General features: G+C 41.7%; 2 protein-coding genes across 3 annotated transcripts in view; both read left to right on the top strand.

Moving 5' to 3' along the window:
• polr1a (RNA polymerase I subunit A) overlaps window positions 1-5607 on the top strand; it is a 28845-nt gene extending 23238 nt beyond the window's left edge. The window contains exons 30-37 of the mRNA XM_071457039.1: window positions 68-222; window positions 373-502; window positions 614-721; window positions 2301-2597; window positions 3716-3916; window positions 4195-4312; window positions 4414-4578; window positions 5123-5607. Coding sequence (XP_071313140.1) covers window positions 68-222; window positions 373-502; window positions 614-721; window positions 2301-2597; window positions 3716-3916; window positions 4195-4312; window positions 4414-4578; window positions 5123-5223 — 1275 coding nt within the window. The 3' untranslated portion in view covers window positions 5224-5607. The remainder of the gene's footprint in view (window positions 1-67; window positions 223-372; window positions 503-613; window positions 722-2300; window positions 2598-3715; window positions 3917-4194; window positions 4313-4413; window positions 4579-5122) is intronic.
• Window positions 5608-5710: 103 nt separating this feature from the next.
• st3gal5 (ST3 beta-galactoside alpha-2,3-sialyltransferase 5) lies at window positions 5711-23308 on the top strand. 2 transcript variants are annotated; one of them, XM_071457050.1, is made up of 8 exons: window positions 5711-5836; window positions 7029-7145; window positions 17474-17594; window positions 18405-18614; window positions 19342-19478; window positions 19711-19897; window positions 20414-20572; window positions 21935-23308. In XM_071457050.1, exons 1-8 carry the CDS (start codon window positions 5829-5831, stop codon window positions 22190-22192), a joined length of 1197 nt encoding a protein of 398 aa, XP_071313151.1. In that variant the 5' UTR covers window positions 5711-5828; the 3' UTR covers window positions 22193-23308. The 2 variants fall into 2 exon arrangements, with proteins under 2 accessions (XP_071313151.1, XP_071313150.1); XM_071457049.1 differs by having other exon boundaries at window positions 5784-6102.
• The last annotated feature ends 78 nt before the right edge of the window (window positions 23309-23386 follow it).

The raw sequence follows: 23386 nt of genomic DNA on the forward strand, positions 1-23386 counted from the left end.
CGCACTATGTTTGGAGCTGTCCTAACCTTAGTGAACTCACCACAACTCTGTGTGTGTGTGTGAACAGGTCTTACAGAAAGTGGATGTGGTAGAGTCGCTACGCATTGAGAATCACCAAAAGCTGCGGACGTTCAAAGTCACCTTCAACTTCCTGCATCCTGACCGTTACTGTGATGACAAGCTGCTGTCTCCCAAACAGATTCTCCACTACATGGAAACAAGGTGTGTGTGTGCGTGTGTGTGTGTGTGCGCGCGCGCGCGCGTGTGTGCGCATGTGTGCATGCATTTAGTCCCCCTATACAAGAATCCAGTAAGAGATAACCTCATTTCCACCTCTCTTAATCTTCTCTCCTTCACACTCTGTCCTCCCAGGTTCTTCCGTCTCCTCCTCGAGGCTATCAAAAAGCGTAGTGCCAAGCTGGCCTCCATCGCTGTGGAGACGAGGAGGGCCACCTCCAGAGATAAAGACCATGATGGCGATGGAAAGGGTGACACAGCAGGGGTCCGTTTGTAATCGGCTTGTCTGCAATTCAGTATTCCCTTTAGCATTTTTAGGATTAGTGTGGTCACTCATTTTTGACTGTTGCATCTTTGTTGTGTTGTCATTCATCAGTTAGAAGACGGGGAGGGGGAAGAGGAGGGAGAGATTGTTGATGACCAGGGGAACGAAGGAGATGCTGACGCTTCAGACACCAAGAGGAAAGGCAAACAGGAAGAGGAGGTATGAAGAGAGTTAAACGCTTCATATTGATTCATGTTGTGGCATGTGATGAAAGCTGAATTCCTGGCTGTCCGTGGAAATCATTTCCTGAATTTTCAGTAAGGGGGGACATAGCTTTAGAATTGTCTGAACATTTCCATTTGATATGCATCAGAGGTGCGTGCTAAGGTATAACAACTGACTGGTTGTAAGAATGAGATCTAGAAATGATTTAATACCATTTTGCTGCAATTAGTTACTGATCTAAACCCATAATGTCAGTGTATGGAACTGAACAAGAGTAAGACTCTACGGCTGTGACAGTGGCTGTGTGAGGTTTACAAAGACAATGGTTAGCAGATGTAATTTTCACAATGTTTGCCATAACAGTTTATCTTATCTTTGCTAATTAGCACTTAGGTCAGCTGGGGCTGATAGGATTGTCATTAGTTTTGTGGGTAATTAAATAACCAACAAAAAAATATAATTAAAAACCTCATGAGTATTTGCAGGAGAAATCAATGTCTGTGTTGCTTTTACTTATCTCCAAATTTCATAAAACAGTGACCATGTAATTACATAATTTATTTAACATTTTAGTGGAAATAACAAAAATATTGTAAAATATTAAAAAAAAAAAAAAAAGTTATATCAGCAAAAACAATCTGACAGTTAGGTAAACGAAAACATTTTAAATGGAAATAAATCATTCCACTTCACCAGATTTATAATTTTTGGAATAAAGACGGTGCATTTAACCATGAAAATAATGAAGAAAACAAGGTTCATATTTGCAGTTTGGTCAAAAAAAAAGGGGCTTAACTCGTGGTCCACTTTTAGACTTTTTCCAGAGCTTTCAGCTGTATGTCATGATTTTTATCAGTGAATTTGCTCATGTGTAATGGACATAGGTCAATTTGATCAGCTAAGAAAACTATTTGTCAAAGAAGAAGAAGGGATGTGATTGAAAGCTTCAGAAAAAGCTAGTAAGCTTTCAAGTCAGACTACTTTTTCCAAGGTCAAGAATATATGATATTTCTAGATATGTTTTTGTCTTGCTTTGTAATTTTTTAAAAGAATGAATAATGCTTGACATTAGGACTGCAGTTAACAATGATTTATGAATTTATCAGCAGATTAATTTTGATTATTAGTTTTGTGGCCTGTAAACTATCAGAAAATGATGAAAATGCTCATTACATCATTTAATGTCCTGAAATATGTTTATTTCTGCTTGAAAAATCAATCAATTATCAGAATAGTTGGTAGTAATTTTTTTACATTTACAGTTTTACATGTATTATTCTGAACACTGTCAAGTACTGCTCTCTTAAAAGCACTTCTTTATTGGAATAAATAGAACAACAGCTGGGTAAAGTTGTAATTGATAATGTACTCACTGCTTGGCTTCACCCACCATTGATATGAAATACAGTTTGTTTTTTTTTGTTTTTTTTTTAAAGCAACATTACCAGCATTACCACTGTAAGTCTTACACTGGGGTCCCTGTGGTGTGGATTATTAAACTGTGGTCACAAGCAATATGACCACACATTACCACTGTAATACAATTACAGCATATCTTTGGTTTCCTCTTCAGGTGGATTATGAGAGTGAGGAGGAAGATGGAGGCGATGATGCCGAAGATAAAGAAGATCAGGGGGAGGAAGTGGAGGAGGAGGAGGAGAAGAAGAAGAATAATGAGGAGCAGAACACCCAGGAAGAGTCCCTGCCAGAGTCTGCAGGACTGAGACTGGAGAGGAGGAAGAAACGAGCAAAGAGAGGGGGAGGAGAAGGAGAAGAGACCTTGAGTCGGATGAGAGTCAACTCTGTTCTGGAGTCCAACCCGGCGATAGAGAGATACTGCTACGACCACCAGCATGAACTCTGGTGTGAGGTGAGTTCATCAGTGTTAGAGATTTCCTCAAAGTTCCACTATTAATGATGCTGAGGAATAAATGCTCTGTAATCATACCTTTATAATACACCTGTAGCCTACATGTAAGGTGTCGAGGAAAGACTGGTCAATTGTAACATCTACTGATAGCCTGCACGTTGGGTGTTTAGGGAACATTGGTAAATAGTAGCGCCTAGTGATAGCCTGCGTGTGAGGCATTCAGCAGATATCTTTACATTGTAGTGACAGATAATAACCTGGGTTACACTCTTTTCCTCTAAACCACAAGTCTCTGCATGCACATTGGTTACATGTGCACATGTGGCACCACTCACCACTTGCTCATCCTCAACTTGAAAGTAAAAGTAATTTATAAATGTGTCATCAAAAAAGAGAAGGAGATATCTTCCTTTCACTCAAATTGTGACCACAGTCACACTACAGAGATGGCGCAAAAAAAGCACTACATCCTACTACATTACATTATCAAGACTATACTCATATTCTGTGCAGTTTTAGCCACATTCCCTCTCTCTCCGTCCCTCTGCAGCACTCCCTCTAACCTTCAGTATACCCGCTTTGCTGAAGCTATTCCGGAAGCTGTCTCCTTCCTTCTCGTGCTCTGCTTTTGGACGTCCTGATTCAAGCTAAAGTTTTAAAATTAGGTGTGCATGATTCTCATAGGGCAATTTATCCATTTTTAACTGTTTACGTCGGAGGTTTTCAAACTGAGGGGCACAAAGGGAGAGACGTGAGTCTGTGAGCTGAAAGGACATTAGTGTCTGCGTTTAATACTGGTTCATTAATATAAAAGCGATAACACAGCAATTGTCATGCAGCATACAGGATATTAATGGCCACATGCGAGCTAATCAAACTGAAAATTCTCAGAAGCTATGGCATGAAATATCGATTGCGTAATACACACATTGTTTCCACATAGGCAGATGATTTCACATAATACCCTCTTTTTCAGTAGAGGGAAGTACTTCTACATGTTTTGAACCATCCAAACTGTAAATGCCTATTGAATGTTATGAGGTTATTGCTGACGCATCCAATGTGAAAATAATCAGTTGAATTCACCTATTTCTTCCTTCCTTCCTCTGTGTTCATAGGTTGACCTGGTGTTGCCTGTCAGCAAGGTGCACTTTGACCTGACTTCGGCCCTGTCAACACTGGCCCAGAACGCTGTCATCATGGAAACCAAGGGCCTGACTCGCTGCCTGCTGAGTGAAGCTACAACAAAGACGGGAGAAAAAGAGACGATTCTCAACACAGAGGGCATCAACATGCACGAAATGTTCAAGTATAGTGATGTAAGTAGGCAGTGTTACCAAGACTTGAGGACATTTTAGACATTTTTAGAAAGAAATTGTGACTTAGACTTGGTCTGTTCAGATTTGTTGATCTCACGCATGCAAATCTTTGGGTTAAAGTGTTGAGATTACTGTAAATTTGAATTAAACACTGACAAAATGCAGTGACTAAATAAGCACAGTTTTTTGTTTTTGTTTTTTTTACATTAATTACTCAAGACATGTTATTGTATATTATGAGAGAGAGAACATTGAGACTGTTTTTTTTTTTTCTCCAGATCTTGGATATCAACAGGCTGTACTCCAATGAGGTGCATGCCATGGCTAACACCTATGGAATTGAAGTGGCTCTGAAGGTCATAGAGAAGGAGATCAAAGATGTCTTTGCTGTCTATGGTACATACACACACACATACAGGCAATGAAAGAGCAGGACAACAAGGCTTTTAGAACCACTCACATTTGGTCTGGATCGGTGTTTCTCTGTCTATCTCCAGGTATTGAGGTTGACCCCAGGCATCTGTCTCTGGTAGCAGACTACATGTGTTTTGAAGGTGTATATAAGCCCTTAAACCGGCATGCTATCAGGTCCAACTCCTCCCCGCTGCAGCAGATGACCTTCGAGACCAGTTACAAATTCCTCAAACAGGCTACCATGCTAGGTGAGAAAAGGGTGACAATAATGAAAAATGATAATAATACTGCACACGGTGTGATGATGATGTTGTTGTTCTTTGTACCATGACTGTGGGTGAGAGGAGACCTCTGAAACGACACAGCAGATGAGGAATCACACTGTCTGGAGAGGGGAGTTAATGGAAAGAGGACATGCCACCCTGAACTGAAACTTATTACTGCTCAGCAGATGACACTATATTAAGGGGTTTGTTGGCAAGGATGTTAATTGAGATTGTAATTTTTGCAATGTTTATGACACAGGTCAAATTCCTGCGGTGGTATCTTTTATGTAGAAGCCCAAAAGGCCATGAATACTAAAGTAGAAATCAGCTTTCAATTTTTTTTAGATTAAGAGGAGCAAAGTCAAGTTGAAATAAAAGTTTATCAAGTTTGATTATTCAAGGCAAGAGTGAATACACTTGATGAGAGCGCTTTAAATGTATTCCTGTAAGAAGTCCTCGCCTGTAACCCGAGAGCCGCTGCTGCACCTTGTATTTGGGTTCATGGCTGTTTCTCTTCCTTTTTCAGGATCACACGATCAGCTGGTGTCACCGTCAGCCTGCCTTGTGGTGGGGAAGGTTGTAAGAGGCGGAACGGGACTGTTTGAATTGAAACAACCTCTGCAGTAGGAGCGGAGAAACCTCACATGATGCGATGTGATTACAGTTTGAGTGAGACATCTTCCACTACTGCTGCTGTCTCAAACCCTAATCACATACTTCAGTTCTCTAACAAATAAATAAATAATTATGCATCTCAGTTCTTACTAAATGTGGACAGTCTTCTCACCAGGTTTGAAAATGAATGTATCCATGGTCATGTTTATTTTTTTAGGTGAATGAGCTGAGCACTGTATCATACTGTAAAAGGATGCATTGGTGGGAACTTACCGGATGAAAAGTCAACACAGTATACACACAATGGTGTCATTACTAGAAGCATAAAAGTTGGTAGACAATTTACAAAACTGTTATTTTTCTCTTTGTATTTCATAATAAAAGTATGAAATTGTACCTTCATGTTTGCCAGTGTCATAAGATCTCTTTGGTTCTTATTGTGGCGATAGAGGGCTCTTATTATGTTAGAGCGGAAATGATGGCGAGGGCACAGCCTGCTGATTGGCTGAGCAGCTGCAGCAAGGATGGAAAAGCTGAAGCTGTAGGGATGAATATCTGCGGAGTAGCTCTTCAGTCACCCTCGCTCGAGCTTACACGATGGCGCAACGCTTGTATCCATGGAAGGGTAAGTAGATAGGTCAGTAAAGGATGAAGAAGAAGTGTCAGCTTAGAGGGACTTGAATGTAGACGGTGTAAGCGGGAGTTAGTGGCTCACCGTGTGGTCCGCCGGAGCAGGCGAGCAGCTAACGGTCACCCTGCGTGCTCATGGTGCGACAGAGAGACGGACTGGACCTGGGAGAGCTGCATGTGGCGTCTTCATCGAGGCTGGGAAGTCTCCCGACGTCGTGTGATCCGACATCAGGACGTTATTTGAATGAACAGACTAGTCCCGTATGTGTGACTTACTTTTATATATCCATAGGCCATATTATTGAGAAAACTGCATTCAAGTGACACAATGCTAATACACCAAAGTACAAACATGGCAAAAAAATCCATGGATTATTAACCAGTAACGTTATCTTGTGTTGAGCAGCTGCCCAGCAGCAGTTTTTAATTAAAAACGGGTAAAAAACCCTGTAATGCCCCGCTGGCACCCCGGCTGTGCGGGACAGCGCAGAAGGCTACGCAGTCATTTATTGACCGACAAGGCTCGAGCTCAGAGCCCGTTGACCGCACCGCTCTGTGCCGGGGCTGCCCAAGATCTGCTGTAGCATCTGCTCGTGTCCTTACAACCGTGAACACAGCTGTGCCCGTAGGAAACATCGAAATCTTGTGTGATGAAGTGGAGGTGAGGTTGTGTGAGCTCGGTGACGTTAGTGGGAGCTAGCTTATCACCCGGGGGCCGTGGAGAAAGTACATTTCATCAGCTGCGAGCTGTCCGACAGACGCCTGCAGCGCTCCTCTCAGCCCGGTCTTTGAAGTTGTACAATTAAGGGGTTGTGTCCTTTTTGGGCCATGTTATTAGAATAGATTGTAAACAAGTGGGTCATCTGTTGTGGAAGCTATTCAACAAACATGTGAAGACGTTATTGTATTTTACCATGTAATAAAGGGGTGTATAAGAGGCATCTCAATATCACCATCAAACACTCTGTGCTTTATTTAAATAACGCCTCTATGTCAAAAGCAGTTGCAGTTAGCACCACCTCAATCACCCGCAACAAGAAGAGGCTGCACCCATTTTATTGCAACCGTAATAGTAATAAAATATGTTGATATTATAACATCCTGAAAGTTTTAGTATCCGTCTTTCATTGTTCACTAATGGGGCTAATAATTAACTAAAATGTAAGTGACTGTCACTGTGTGTCCAGGACAAGACCCCTGAGAGCCAGAGGGCTTCAGCCTCCAGCAGAGAAACCAGAAGCGTTCCCAGAGTCCAGTGTGAATGAGAGCAACATGAGGCTTCCTTTTCGATGGGCAGCACACAGGTGGCATTCACACAACACAACACAAGACAAAGACTCCTGCTGTTCTCTGTGAACCACAGTGTTTCAACACACACAGCTAACTTGCCCTCCAGTTTCCTTAAGGTCTTAGAGCAGAACACCAGTATCATTTACTGCCTCGTTTATGTCTAGTTCATTTTTAGTACAAGTGTTTTTCAGTTCCTCTTTAAAAGTAATTTCTACATTTAAATAACTTCAAGTGAACACAGAGGCTGTGAATCTACGCAGTATAAACGCAGATGTGACAGTAAGTCTCTAAGGGAGTGTTTATGAGCAAAACCTGCCATTTCTTCCTGTGGGCAGCAACAAAATAAGACTCAGGAGTCGGACCACACCCATCTAAGAATTCTGCCTTCATTTTGATCTAAACTACACACCCATAAAGTTTTGTGACTGTATCTTTTGTTGGGGCACACGTAGGAGCAATTTGGTTATTGGCTTATCATATTAATGATTATCAGTGATAATCACCAATATATATATAAATGTTTACTACAAGTAGTAACCTCGGGGCAGCGGGAAGATCACAGATGAGGGACGGTGAACTTTGTTTGTCTTTAACAAAGTCGGCGCTCGTCCTCACAGGACGTGAAATCAGCTGATTGCACAGCGATCTACGTCGGATCCGAAAAGAAAAGGAAACAAACAAAGCAGTCTGTGCGCTCGGCCTGCGAGTTGGAGACTGTGACCTGGGCTTGAAGAAGTTCTGGAAAAAGGTCAGATGTTGCAGATTGCTCCCTTTCAGCAGCCGAGTCGCGGAGAGAGCTGGAGTAGCTCTCTACTGTACCTGGTGCACGGGAATGAAGCGCAGGAGGAGGGTCGCAGCGCCGCTTTTATTACCTGAGTGACGTCACCGGGGATCCCTGCTGGGAATGCCTGGCCTCGGCCAATGCCGGTGCTGAGTTTTCTTTCAAACTCCAATTTTACACCTAGGTGTGAATTGTGGGGGTGGTTTTGGCCCATAGCCTGGAGGGAAATGTAGTTCACTCCTTTGTTCTCCCCACGAGGCATGGCTCGAGTCAGGCTTCAGGAGAAGCACGCGGGCCTCTCTATTGTTCCCTTCAGGATGCATGGTTTGACACTCAGGCCTTGGAGTGGCTTGTAGGCCTCTCCATTGTTCTTCTCAGAACTCATGGCTTGCGATCCCAACATCCCCCCTTTGGTCTGAAGAATGGGGTGACGGCCACAGTCTTTAGAGCAACTCTAGGGTCGAATAGTCCATGTGATTGGAGGTGGTAATCCTTATTGTGTCCTTCTGGTGGACACAATGCGGATTAAACAGTTCATGTTCAGAGTTCAGAGTTCATAGAGGCTATCATGTCTGGGCAGAGCCGAGGCAAGATCTGGGCAGAGACATCCAAATAGAAATAACAGTCTAGCTGATTCTAGTACCTGGTTTTACCCAACACATTAAAATCATAATTCCAAACAAAAACAAATATTGTGGACAAGAAAGGAGAGAGAAAGGGAAAGGAGTGGTTTGGATCAGTGAGTTGGTTTTGTGTTGGAGTGTGGTGTGACACAGAGCAGGGAGTCTAATTTAGCCTGCAGCTTCTGGATATACCTTGTACATCACATGAGCTACACTTGCCGTGATGACCCACCCACTAAGTAAGAGTCTGAGAGCAACCAGGCTACTGGGGTTCACCATGTAAGATGAACACTGGCTCTCGTGTTTGAACAGTGTGGTTGTGACTGTGGTGGCCTTTGGTGCTGGGAGGCATTCCATGCACTTTGTGAACGTGCAGGTGACTTTAAGGAGGTATCTGCTACCTCGCGAAGATTTGGGGACTGGTCCGGTCCAGTTGACTTGGAGGTTGGACCATTGAAAGGCGACCCCCCTTCCCTGAGGTGGAGCTTGGTTTAAGGGTTGGGTCGGCTGAGATTGACGGCTGGTAAGGCACCCTTGGACATTAGGTTTAGTATCACTGGTCATTGGTGGCCAGCATGTAGCCTGCTGAAGTGTTTGGAGGTTGGCTCTGTAGTCATGGTGACCGTCAACAGGTGAGTTGTGGGTGTGGCCTAGCATCACCCCCCTATGGTTGATTGGGATGACCCACCTGATCGGTTCTTGCCCATTGTGGCTATGAACCAGCAAACCCTTTTCAGACCTCAAGTGTGGTGAGGTTTGATGGAGAGTTTGCACCTCCTCAGGTGTGACAGGTGAGGTGCCTTGGGAAGGCAGGTTGGCTACTACCTGTCGGATAGTTTGAATGGCAGGGTTCTGTTCCTGCATGGTGAACAAGTCTGCATCTCCAGGTTTTTGGCCTAGGTGCAAGGTCTGTCCACTGGTCTGGGGATTTTCCCGTTGTTCTGTAGCTTGTCGGCGGGTAATGGCATTCACATCGCGTTTTTGAGGTGCTGGTAGCCAATCAGTCTGAAACTCCCAGGGCGTGCCCTGCTCTGCGCCTAGTTTGGCTAGACGGTTGGCCTCATCATTACCGTCCTTGTCTGGGCCCGAGCTTTGAGAATGACCCTTTACCTTTCCCAAATAAATGGTCATACCTCGGTCCACAACAAGTCGGTCACAGGCCAGAAGGAGTTCAGAGTGTTTGACCACCTGGTTCCTTGCGTTTTTCATGCCATTTGCCTTCCACATGGGGAAGTGGGAGACAAGGCTATAACAGGCGTAGCTAGAGTCAGAGCAGATTGCTAACTGTACTATGGCTACCCTTGCGGCTTGCTGAGGAGCAATGAGGACAGCAGCAACTTCTGTGTATTGACTAGTCTTCGGGCCTGATTGGTGATGGTTGGGATGATGAATGCTGCGGTCAACGCACACCATACCAACTCCTGTTTGGAGTTGGCTTGCGTGGTGGAATGACCACCCATCCACAAAGCTCTTTGGACGATTTTGGCAGAGATTCTCATCATGGCATCCATGATTTGAGGGGAGTGATGGAGTGATGGCAGGAAGAGGTGACAAGCTTGGTTGTTCCTCACGGTTACGGTGTTGACATTCAGCCAGGTCCAGGCCCAGAGCCATCTTGTGGTTTTGGGCATATCTGACTTCAGTGTCATAACCTTGAAGTGCCATCTTCTGTGAGGCAATGCGGCTATTCGACATCCGCCCCTCCCTCAAGCTCTGGCTGTTTAGGACTGTCACTGGTTGGGGACATGTCTCCATGATTACTTTCTGGCCTAAAGTGCTGCTGTGAAAGTGTTCCACAGCACAGACAGTAGGCAGAAGTGCCTTGTCACAGTCTGGGAACTTAATCTCCACACTGCTGAGGGGTCTGCTAGCATATGTGATGACTGGCTTGTCTGTGTCATGATTTGTGTCAGAGCAGCGCTAAGACACTGGGGGGGAGAGCTGACCTCCAGATTAAATTCCCTGTCCTTGTCAGGGTGGACCAGACAGGGAGCAGAGCTGAGTTTTTCTTCCATCAGCTGGGAGGGCTGCTCCTCAGGTTCTCTCCACTCAAAAGGCTTATCTTTATGATGGAGCTCGGTGGGAGGTCGTGCTATCTCAGCATCGTCTGCAACAAGCTGCTGAGAGTCGTCGCAGGCTCCCAAGAGACTAAACTCAGAAACATTAGGTGGCGCTTTAATGTTCTGAGTGGCTTGAACGCTGTTTGATTGAGGTTCAAGTTTTTCCTGCATGATGGCAAAGACGCAGGGAGTGGCGGAAACTTGATCGGTAGATAGGGAGTACTCCTCCCGCAGGGCCTGACAGAGCGCAGAGTAGCAGTCCCTGATCGCTGATGGGAGAGTCTCCATAAAGACATGAACACTTCTGGGTGTTGTCTTCCAGATCAAGCTGAGTTTTTCACGCAATGATGCGTGAGGAAGATCAAGAAGGCAGCGCTCTACCTCCCTCAAATGATCCTCTATGGTTGCCTCCCGGTTGCTGGGGTCAAAGCACTCGATGTCCCTTGCTAGGGATTCGAGTTGGCATATGCGCAGGCCCTGTTCTTGGTAGAGACCTGCATCACCGGAGTTGTCTGAGGACTGCTGGTTCCTCCAATCCCAGTAAGAAGGATGTGGCCCCCCTTCTCGTGGTGGAGAAGGGGTTCAGTTAAGGTGAGGGCGTGGGTTACGCCATGTGTATAGCTCGCCAGCTGATGAGGGCCCAAGATCCTTATCATTATTCAAGGACTGCAAGTGATGTCCACTCTTCATTGAAGAGGTTCTCCGCCCTTCAGGAGGGAAAACGGAGCTTTGGCTGACAGCCTGAGGTGCACTCCTCGGGTACGAGGCATCTAGGTCCCTGTGGCGGGCCATTGGGGTTGAGCGTTGATCAGGAATGATCAAGTCAGCTCTGGCACGAAGGTCTGTCGCATTTCTACTTACCATCTTTGGGTGAGTAGGTGTGGCTTGGGCTGTCTGAGCAGCCTGCCGGACATCATAACGTTCCTTGAATGAGGCTGTTTCCCATGCTTGGGAAGCCTGAAGTTCAGCCCGCAGCTTTTCCTCTGGGAATGCCAAGGACTGACGTTTAACAGTCTTCTTGAAGATGAGGGCTGCATCTAGGTCCGAACTGGATTCAAATGGGCCAGGGTCTGGTACCCTCTGGCTCCGAGTTTCTACGCGCTCCCTTTCCATCCTGTTTTCCATGGGTTGGAGCTGATAGTGCAGGTCCCGACAACTCTGCTGGAGGCTATGCTTTGCTTTTTCAACTTGAGAGATTTCTTCTCTCATGAATCTAAGGCTTTCCTGTAGGCGCCTGTTGGCCTGTTGCTTAGCTTGAATGCTGGTCTGCAACGCCATAAGCTGCTGAGCGCGTTCTGCGGCTTGCAGCTGGGCTTTATGATGATAAAGCAATGCCAACTGACCGAGCACCTGTGAGATGGTGTGTTTCTCTCCAGTTGGATTCTTCATATAAGTAACCAGCTCATGGATGTCCTCATCGCACATGCTAACAGTGTATCTGTTCAGGTTACTTAAATCTACAGTGGAAACATTTATGAGGCCAGCGATCGCGTTCTGCAGATGCTGGTTGTCTACCTCCTGGGAGCCTCTAGCTCCTGGTGTACGGGAATTACTTCTGCTCATTTTGCTTTTGTTTCTTCTCAAAAGAAGAGCGATACCCGACAATAAACTGCTATCCTAAGCAAGTTTTAAATCCACTGAGAATGCACAGGTGAGGCTTTGACCTGTGGCTTACAAAATCTGTAACACTATCCAACGATGTGTTACATTAACAGTGGCTGCAGTTTAACTCAGCAGAGGGGGCACGGCGGCACTGTGCCTCTGTGAGCAATTAGTTTTAGTGTGCGTTAAAGTACAGGACTCACAATATAGAACAGAACAGAAGAACACAGTCTATGCTGTGCTATGTGGCAATCAATTTCTTGATGCACTCCCAACAGCAAAGTCACTAGTGTAAATGCACTTTACCACTAATCAGTAACTCAAAAAATATAATCTTGAAAATTAAACACAATTCTTATAACTATTATAATATTTGTATATTATAATATTATTATAATATTGCTTAATTAATCTCAAAATTCTGCACAAGTATGTTTTAAATTGTCGATAATGGATTATTGTGTTAATATTGTAACACAGCTGGAATCAAACAACAGCCTCACACGGGGCGCCAATTTGTTGGGGCACAGGTAGGAGCAATTTGGTTATTGGCTTATCATATTAATGATTATCAGTGATAATCACCAATATATATATATAAATGTTTACTACAAGTAGTAACCTCGGGGCAGCGGGAAGATCACAGATGAGGGACGGTGAACTTTGTTTGTCTTTAACAAAGTCGGCGCTCGTCCTCACAGGACGTGAAATCAGCTGATTGCACAGCGATCTACGTCGGGTCCGAAAAGAAAAGGAAACAAACAAAGCAGTCTGTGCGCTCGGCCTGCGAGTTGAAGACTGTGACCTGGGCTTGAAGAAGTTCTGGAAAAAGGTCAGATGTTGCAGATTGCTCCCTTTCAGCAGCCGAGTCGCGGAGAGAGCTGGAGTAGCTCTCTACTGTACCTGGTGCACGGGAATGAAGCGCAGGAGGAGGGTCGCAGCGCCGCTTTTATTACCTGAGTGACGTCACCGGGGATCCCTGCTGGGAATGCCTGGCCTCGGCCAATGCCGTTGCGGAGTTTTCTTTCAAACTCCAATTTTACACCTAGGTGTGAATTGTGGGGGTGGTTTTGGCCCATAGCCTGGAGGGAAATGTAGTTCACTCCTTTGTTCTCCCCACGAGGCATGGCTCGAGTCAGGCTTCAGGAGAAGCACGCGGGCCTCTCTATTGTTCCCTTCAGGATGCATGGTTTGACACTCAGGCCTTGGAGTGGCTTGTAGGCCTCTCCATTGTTCTTCTCAGAACTCATGGCTTGCGATCCCAACACTTTCACAGTTGTGATACTATAGCAGTGACAAAATCTGGCCACAGACAGACAGACATGTAAACCTGCCAAAGTCCTCAAAACTGCCTCTGTGGTAGTTTCCACTGCAGTTGGTGTCTTCAGGACCACATTGTGCCATGATCACACACAGACACACGCGCACACACACAACACTCTCATAAGGCGAAAACAGTAGAAGCCACACTGTGGCAGCTGGTACAGACAAAGAGGAACATGTAGATGCATTTTCATGCTGATGCATAATGTTACTTTGTGGAACCTGTTTGCCACGCTTATCAAGAATTAATTCAAGCTAAAGGATTCTGAAAGGGGTGGTGACTATACCTAATAATTTAGCCTCAGGACAAAAACTGATGTTTTTAACTGAGTTAGCATCAAAACTGTGATGCATTTTGTTTTTAGGTTGTCTGTTGGCTTGTCTGTCAGTGCCATTCTTTTGAATGCAATATCTCTGGAATACCTTGAGGGAATCTCTTTGAATTTGGTACAACTGTTAACTTCTATTCAAGGATGATGATCAAAATTGAGAGGTTCAGGTGTTGTAGATTCAATCTTTTCTCCGCACTCTTGTTGATTTATCAATAAACACATTATTAGAGCATAACATCAATTTCTTAACCAAGTCACCTTTTTGGAGTGCAGTTTAGTTATAAATACACAGGACAGTACACAGGAACGGTGGCGTTTCTCTCATTTACTTCCTAAAGATTTGTGATTTTCTACTCGTAACCAACTGAATATCCTTTTTCTGTTGCACCTCGATTCTCAGGTTTTAAGACAAATAAATGTGGTTAGGAAAAGACAAAGGCAACTCCAGGTGTATGTCAATGTTGAAGAGTTTAATAATTAGGTTGAGCTCCCTGAGGTAGATCCAGGTTTAACTATCTGATTGTCCTGCACCCAAATGCCAAACAGAGTTTTTACTTTAAGACTGAACATAATACTCTTCATCCAAACAGGGCACTAGAATTTACACCACAGGAATAAAGGCTTTCATTATACTACTGGAGACAGGATATTGAATTCTTGCTTTTGCTTTTGCTGTCACACACACCAGTCACAGTCCTTTCACATTTTCAGGACATATTTTAAATTAATTGCTTACTGCTGCACCAGGTACGCTGCTTGGTGAAGCAGAATGGGCTGAAGTGTGGTAGCAATCACACCAGAGATCCATTATGTAGTTATAGTAAAAAAATAAAAATAGCAGCTCTGATGAGTTTTAAAGACTAGCCAATCTATTCACAGGCTATAGTATCTCAAGATTAAGAGCTATGTTCTGCCGTGAGCATAATGCTGTGTGTTCTCAAAAGCTTTACCCACCACTATATATTGTTCCAACCACATACATGTTTTACTTAGATCCAGAAACAACACATTTTCTGTTGGAATGATCAAAGTTGAGCATTTGTAGTTGTAAAAGACTGACAATTTACCCAGAATACAGTGCAAAGTAAGTAACAGCTAAAAGCAAGTCACAATCAGAGGGTTATTTTTGTGCTGCCAGAATTTGTGGTTTCCCTTCCATAACCTGAGCTTAGTCATTCACGAGTCAGGGTGTACCTGCGTATAGTGTCTTTATTACTGATTGCTGACTGCCATGAGAGAACATGGCTTGATTTTTATACTCACTTACTGTATTTCTCACTCATTCCCTCATTCAGGGGGTGTGTTCAGCGTGAAAACATTTACAGAGTGTTTGGCCTCGCATGCATTACCACTCTAACATCCTGTAAGAATGCTGCAGGATGTTCACTGTGTCACACTGTGCACTGCGGACACTTGGGTACTTTTCACATCTTGTCACCCCTTTTGAACTTGTGAAAGTAACATTAGTAAGAATAATTTGTTCTTCATTATTCTTTGCTTCATCACCTGTTTACTTTATTACAATTGTGTGCTTTCAGAACAAACTGTATCTATAAAAAACATATTTAAATGTGGTTAACTGAAAAAAGTGAGAACGTCATGCTAATGCATTCCCTGGCAACTGTAACAAGACCTATGTTCATTCTAATAGGTTATATTATATATTATATATTGGTGTGTTAATTGGATGTCCAGAGTGTTTCAGCAGAGCAACTCTCTGTGACAAGGTACACAAAGCAGCAAGAATCATCTGCCACAGAATCACATTTAGCACGTAGGTCTGTGGTTTGCAGCATATGCCTTTTATATCTTTGTGTTTCCTGGGTAAGCAGGGAGCAGCAGATCACATTATAAATCACAATTTTACAGAATTTAGTTCTTGTTTTGCTCTTGTGTTCTCCAATGAGTGCAGTTAAATTGTGCCTGATTATTAAGCGTGAACAAGTCAACTTAATGAGGAACTTCGAGCATGAACTGACTTAAAAACACACACTCATCTTTCAAATCGCTGTACTGGTGTTAGAAGTGCTAGACGTTGCATAACTTTGTTGCCTAAAAAGTAATTTGATGTGGTTGAGGTACAGGAATTCGAACAAATAATTAAAAACTATCAGAGTTCTGTTTCCAGTGATGAATGAAACGGCACAAAGGTGGGACAAATAGGAAATCCTGCTAGAGCTAAAAATAGACCTGGCTTGGGTTTTAATATATCACTTGGCAAGAGTAAGTTGAGGCGGACATTAGTTTGTTAAGATGGCATGTCTGTGTACTTTCAAGTTATTTCTCTACCTGAGACTGGTGCAATGAAATTGTGTCATTGTGCATTCTGGCTGCATTGATTCTAGTTGTTTGAAGAATTTGGTATGCCAGGAATAGCTTTGATGCATATTTAGCATATCTGAAATGTTGGAAAATGAAAAATCTATTCCATATAAATTTAAATGAATACTATTTGAACACAGATAAACTGTCATTACCATTAAACAGATGTTAAGGTTTTGAAAGCCAGCACACTACTTTACATGATAGTCACAAAACATTAAAATGAGCTATGAGGACCTTTATAGTTTTGAAGAGGCTGTCACCTGATATAGGTTAAATCAAGAATCTTCTGTTTGGTATCATTCATCAACTTTGTAGGACAGCTGTCAGATCATGTTCCCAAATGATATAAAAAGCTACCCAGGAACTTCCTACAAATCGTTGACATCTGTCAACTGTGGTTTGTAGTTGTGCTAGTGCAGGGTAACAATGCAGCCTGCAAAGAAATTCCCTCTAACTTCAAATTGTTAGTCATGATTTGTAAAGTATTTTGTAAACATTGGCCTGATACAATGCTTCTTATTCATCATAGTTCCAACACTTTGTTTGATTTGTTGTGTTTGGATGTGGCTTTGTGAATCCAGCTCATGGATTGCAAAACTGTCACAGTAGTTTAGGTTTATATAATGAAACAGTTCACAGCCATTCTCACTCTGATAGCACAGTCTGCCATCTGTTCTGATAATATCAGCCAGGTAGGGCTGGGTGGTATGTTGACTTTTTAAAGTATATCAATATATTTTTTAACAAAGTATAGAATATATATATATATATATATATATATATATATATATATGTGTGTGTGTGTGTGTGTGTCTGTGCCGTTTGTAAAAAGAAAAACTGTGGTTCAATTATTGGAGATGGTTCAGATTTAAAAGATTTGTATTGGTATTTGCAAAGCTGTGTGTTTTGTTAAACATGAGAAGAAGATCTGTAGTTGTGCTTAATTTTAATCAGTCAGTTATTGTTGAAAACATTTTCAAAGAGGGAAGGAAAGCCTGTTGACCATGGTCTGTTTTAATAAAGGTACTTGTGACATGTCACATGTGGCTTTGACTCACAACTGACCACTTGGCACATACTGAGATACAGTATATGCTGTGAATCGCCATTCAGCCTAAAAATACTGAGATATGATGGGTCCATATTACCCAGCCTTATTGATGATGTCATATCATTAAGTCTGTTAGTCAGTTTGTCTCCTTTTATGCTGATGTGTTTTTTGTAGCTGTTATTTAAACACAATGTTTTTTACTGTTCATCCCTCCTTCCCCTCTCTTGCTGTGTGTGTGTCTTCAGGCGTGTGTTTGTAGTGGCTGTTGTTTTAGGTTTGCTGGTTTTGGTGATGGTCTCTCTACCGCTGATTGAAACAGGGACAAACAAACCTCTGGACTGGCACGTCAACCCTGCACATAAAAAGGTGAGAGTCAGGTGGAGCTTTCACATTTAGAGTACATTTAAAGTTATCAGTATTCAGAATAGTAATAATAATGAATAGCTATAATGGAATAAAACCATGAATTTTACCCAGATGCTTACAATACAATAGTTAACAAATGAAAGAGAATAGGGCAGAGAGTTCAGAACTGGAGAAACCAGTGTTCTTGTAGAGGAAGGGCTGGCACAGAGTCTGGCTGGTATCAGTGAGGAAATATTTTCATAAACTCTTCTAATCAAATGAGCAGTTCACGCCCTTAAAGGGCCACTGTGTAGGAATTAGTGGCATCTAACAGTGATTTTGCCGATTGCAACCAACTAACCAGTGATTCTTGGTTTCAGGTGATTATACACCAATGAAAACATAATTGTGAATTTATATTCCATTTGTGCCAATAAATTCCCATAAATCCTCCACACTGGTCCTTTAAATTACTTATTTTGTTCCCTGGAATTAATTCATACACTCAAACTAAATGTTCCCCAAATTCATAGTGTACCTTCGTTAAGGCATGAAAATGTCCAAATACATTATTTTGATTGGCAACTCTAAATTGCTTGTAGGTGTTAATGTGAGCAAGAAATCTCTCTGTATCTTAGCTGTTACAGACGTCCTGTCCAGGGTATCCTCACTTAATGTCAGCTGGGATTGGCTCCAGCCTCCCCTCGCCCTGTGCAGATGTAAATAATGGATGGATGAAAAATGATCTATCAAAGACGTAGGGAAAAAGATGCTTTTCACAGAATGTTGTGTAATTACATTTTGTCTTCATAGCCTCTGTTTTGTTTTCAGCTGGTGCACAAGCACGTGCTCAGAGTTCTGGATAGTCAATGTCAAACTGGCAGCACTAGGAAGAGCTTGTTAGCTCGACTCCCTGCTTCTGGTTATGTGGCCCAGCCGTTCTTGGGGAAGGATGTTCCACTTCCTGATAACCTTTTTAAGCATCCACCGCCATTTGGGTTCAGAGGACTTCAGGGCAAAGTGGAGGATCTGTTAAAGCTGGTGAATGCAACTTCCTTCTCAGCCATTCTATTTCTTCTGTCTGATATAGTTAGTATTTGACAATTGTGTACAGGGTAGACATATTTATTTAATTGCACCTTGTATGTTCCTGACCATGTGACAAGTGGAAATGGTAAAACACACCAAAAGCTTTACCTGTCATATGAAGAGTCTGACCTCAATAGGAAGCTGCCTCTGCCCTTTGATATTTGCAGGTACACCACAACAGTAACAGCTGTTGAATTTACGATTAATAGATTAAAATTAATCTGTGGCAATATCTTCCTTAAAATGACAATGCAAGATATTTGATAACAATAATGATAAAGCAAGATCCAATTCAACTAGGACAATCTACAAACACTAATTCACTACTCATTTATTATATATAAATATGATCAAGTACATATTTCTATAATGGCATGATAGATATCTTGGAAAACTTTTATGATACAGTAATATCAGAGCTTTACTGGATTGATGTTATAGAAACATTTCATGTATGACTAATCTAAACAAAACATATGATATCTCCTGTTTACATTCAAACTAACAGGGTACAATTTACTTTTGCAATCAATCCACAGACTAATCTTAACTAGCTTGAAACCTGAAATTTAAGATATTTTCAATGGAATTTTTTTAAGATTTCTGTCAATGTTCCTGTCAGTACAGCACTTTTTGGGGTATAATCTAATGATTCTCATGTGTGAATTTTCCCTAAAAGCTGCCAGTCTCTGATTTTACACCCCAGCTGGAAAAGGCATCAGATAAATGTCGACGCTGTGTGGTCATGGGAAATGGAGGCATTCTCAGAGGCCTGGAGCTAGGACCACTGATAGACCGTTTTGACACTGTTATCAGGTTAGTCACACAGATGCAATGATATGACTGTGTTAACTCAGTTTTTACACATAATGGTTCTTGGCAGTGTTGCTTGTGGCGGTGATGGGCAACAAGGACCAGAGGAGGAAATGCATGCTCTTTGCTCTCTAGTGTCTCATGTTCTGGTAATGGCCATCATCATCACTGACACTTCCCACTGAGTAGATCAATAAATTATTATTATTGTGTGTGGTGTGTCCCTCTCCCTCAGATTAAACAGTGGTCCCCTGGGAGAGTTCACTGTTGATGTTGGAAATCGCACCAGCATCAGGATGAGTTACCCAGAAGGCACGCCGCTCCACTGGGTCGACACAGACCCACACACTCTGTTTGTCGCTGTGGTGTATAAAAGTGTAGACATCAGCTGGACATCTGCGATGATCAACAAGCTCACTGTGGTGAGTAGTGGTGGTGTGTGTTTCTGTTTTGTATTGATTTGATAAAACTAGTCTTTATTCAATATCAAATAATAGGTGCGTGCAGTTGCAGTTTATCTAAACATGAGTTCTGAATAACTGAGAAGTACCAAACTTGTTGTGCAGCTTCACTCAAGAAATAATTCACATAACCAAATGTTGCCAAAAATTACCTGCCAAATATGGACATACAGTATTTAACCTTGAAATGAAAGTAACATGAAGATGCGATTAACGAGTGACTCAGTCCACCCTCTGAGCTTTTATGTGATTTAGGAATTTCCCTTGTCTTTGGTATGGCTCTGTACAATCGTGATATTTCTCCCTCTCTGAATGAGTCAGAGAAGCTACATGAATCTTACGAATTTACCGTCACTTCTCTTTCATGTTGACCAGTTCACCCGACTGTCAAATGTAGTCTTATGTGTCTGATGGAGATTAAAAGGCCCTGCACTGGCTAAGATCCTATCTATGACACATCTGTGCTTTGTGTTGCAGCCTCTGTGGGACAGACTTTTCTTCTGGCAGAAGGCTCCATATCAAATCCCTCTTGAGCCCCAGAGGTTCAGACTTCTGAACCCACATGTCATTAGAGAGACTGCATTAGACCTGCTGAAATACCCTCAACCCAGGCCACGCATCTGGGGCTGGGACAAGGTAACAGACATTTCCCAAACCAGTGATTAAGTCTGTCTGTCTGTCTGTCTGTCTGACAAATATTACATAAGTATTAAATAAAGCAATTCATAATTTTTTTAACTGGGTCACCTTGTCTTAAATTATTTAACAAATTATATATGCATAAACCTGTTGGATATATTCAACAATCAAAATTTAAAATAATTTTTTAAACATGAATTTGAATTTGATTTAAAATACAAAACTTGCTTTGTATTTTTGTAGAAGCTATTTGCAGTAGTTGTGTGTAAGTGCTGTGGTTTTTGCCTTCTCAAATCATGAGGCAGACAAACAGCTACTTACTGGCTTATGCCCAAAGGTCCAAAGTAAATACACCATATTTGATATGAAAGAAAATAAATTGTATTAAATATTGTATTATACTGCATACATAATATTTTCATCTAATGAAGTACTCTACCTTTGTGCTTCCTTTACTGTAGACATATGGAGATGTCATAGTGATGATTATCTTGGCCACATCCATCTGTTCTGACAATTTAAAAGTTAGTGGTGGTCACAAAGACATCATGAAGCCTTTGGCTTGTTTTTTAAAGCCGTACCAAATCAAAATGTTGATAGTTTCCTATGTACTGTAGCTGTGCCCACAGGAGAGGCTGCCACTGTGATAGTGTTAACATTTCTAGTCATTATTATAATTATAATTTATCAGTAACAGCCCCCACTACTTCACAGTGTCTGTATTCATATTGAAGATTTTAAGGCAGCGCTCAGGGGAACTATTAATGGAACAATAACATTAAGATCATTCATGTCTAATTCAAAATGTTTGTCTCTGAGGGTTTAGTTTATACTATGTTCACTGAGAATGACTTATGCATATTTTAATTGAGCAGTCACATATTAATAATTATGCTCAGTACATTGTACTTTTTCCAAAGTTTACCAGCTTTCCTTTATAATCTTAACTGCAAGATATATGTCATTTCAAATTTTATGCTTGTCATACAAGCTATTGAGCTGAAATGAGTATTTATTTCAAAAAGTCAGTCACAATCACTCAGTATAACGCATGCAAAATTATTGCTGTGAAGGATCTGGACTAATGATCTATCTAGGTATAAGAAAATATAAACTTGAAATTGGAAATATATTACTCAGGTAGTTTATGATTGGAAGTACAAAATGGAAAATACAGAAATGTAATAAAACACAAGAAACAACAAATTAGATTTCATGAAATAGCAGCATTGCTGATAGTTTTCTGTTGAAACAGGATTAACTGCACAGAAAATCAAGTTTAAAAAAAGCTGGAAAAAATGACAATAATAATAATAATAATAATAATAATAATAGTTGTGAGTCTTTTTTTGTCTGCAGAATGTGCCTACCCTGGGAGTCTCTGCAGTGAATTTAGCCAGTCTGCTGTGTGATGAGGTCAGCCTGGCAGGCTTCGGCTACAACCTCTCCCAGCAGGGGACGCCACTGCACTACTACGACCACCTGCCCATGAGCGCCATGCTGCAGCAGAAAATGCACAATGTGGACAGAGAGACTGAACTCCTGAAGAGCCTTGTCAGAGAGGGAACCATCACTGACCTGACGGGGGGGATCCACTGCTCCTTCTGCCCTAGTTGACCACCACACATCTGACTATAAAGCACTTTTTGTTGTAAAGTGCTTATGTTTAAAGAACAAAGTACATCCTCTTTGGAAAAACAGAAGAGCCACCAAAGGATTTACAATTAGGAGAAGAGAGAATGAAAAGAAACTGGAAACACACAAAATTCTTCTTGAAGAACAAAGGACACATATCATACATATCAAAGGACATATGTAGATATCTTAAGTTTACAGTTTTTGTTGATTTTATTCAGTATCAGCAAACACCAACAATTATGGATCATTAATACTACCTTGTGCTGATAGTATTAAACCATGGATAGCTCACCCACCTCTGAATTCAGCACTACTTCAATTGGAAATACAAAATAGCCTTGTTGGTATCATTTTCTTCTATCTTTCTTCTTTTTACATCTTCAGTGTGTTGATTCTGTAGTCTTCCACCATCTGTAAAAGATGAAATGTTATTTTATAAATTGTTTTATTTTTAAATACATGGATCATTTGTGTAATTTTCATTGTTTGTATATAGTTAATAACAGCAGCTGCACACACTCTTGTGTTGATGTATTTATGCTTCATTTATTGAGCCAAAGCTTGAAATTTCGTCCTTTACAGTTCACACACTGGCCTTCATTTCAAGTGAGATAGTTGATTCTTCTGTTTTCATTAAAATGGTTAATAGCCACAATAACTAACATCAGGGTGGGCTAATTGTAAAAACAAATGTGATGTAAAGATTAAAAACAGCAATATATACTCTATTCAAATGTGAATTTGACACGGTTCTCCAAGGAGTTTAAAAGAAAGGAAGTCCTGATTTAAATGGACACCAGTTTGTTTGTCTGTCTGTCTGTAGAAGAACAAAATGAATGCACCTGCCTGCACAACTCTTACTATGAGATCGAGAGATGACATAAAAAAACGTTATGAAAATTTTCATGATGTAGTTTGTACAGTATGTACATACACTGGAAATTAATACATCATCACAGAGTTCTGTGTTTCTTTTTGCTTGATATGTTTTATTTTGTCTCGTTTTTTGTTGTTGTTGTTTTTTTTTGTTGCTTTTTTGTTTTGTTTGGGGTTTTTTTCTTCCAAAAATTAAGATTTAAAGATTTAAGTCTCCCATCTGTGTCCATTAATGAATCACAAACCCACAACCGACATCAATATCCAGGGTTATAGCTGCTGCTGTCATCCAGCAGA

Source organism: Trachinotus anak, unplaced genomic scaffold (genome assembly GCF_046630095.1).
Source record: "Trachinotus anak isolate AG129_WGS33_773 ecotype Australia unplaced genomic scaffold, CSIRO_AGI_Tana_v1 ptg000021l, whole genome shotgun sequence".
Taxonomy (NCBI): domain Eukaryota; kingdom Metazoa; phylum Chordata; class Actinopteri; order Carangiformes; family Carangidae; genus Trachinotus; species Trachinotus anak.

Coding starts and splice junctions, on each gene's coding strand:
- st3gal5 (XM_071457049.1), top strand. Junction 19,479..19,710: donor CGTTTTGACACTGTTATCAG/GTTAGTCACACA, acceptor CCTCTCCCTCAG/ATTAAACAGTGGTCCCCTGG. Junction 20,573..21,934: donor GCATCTGGGGCTGGGACAAG/GTAACAGACATT, acceptor TTTTGTCTGCAG/AATGTGCCTACCCTGGGAGT.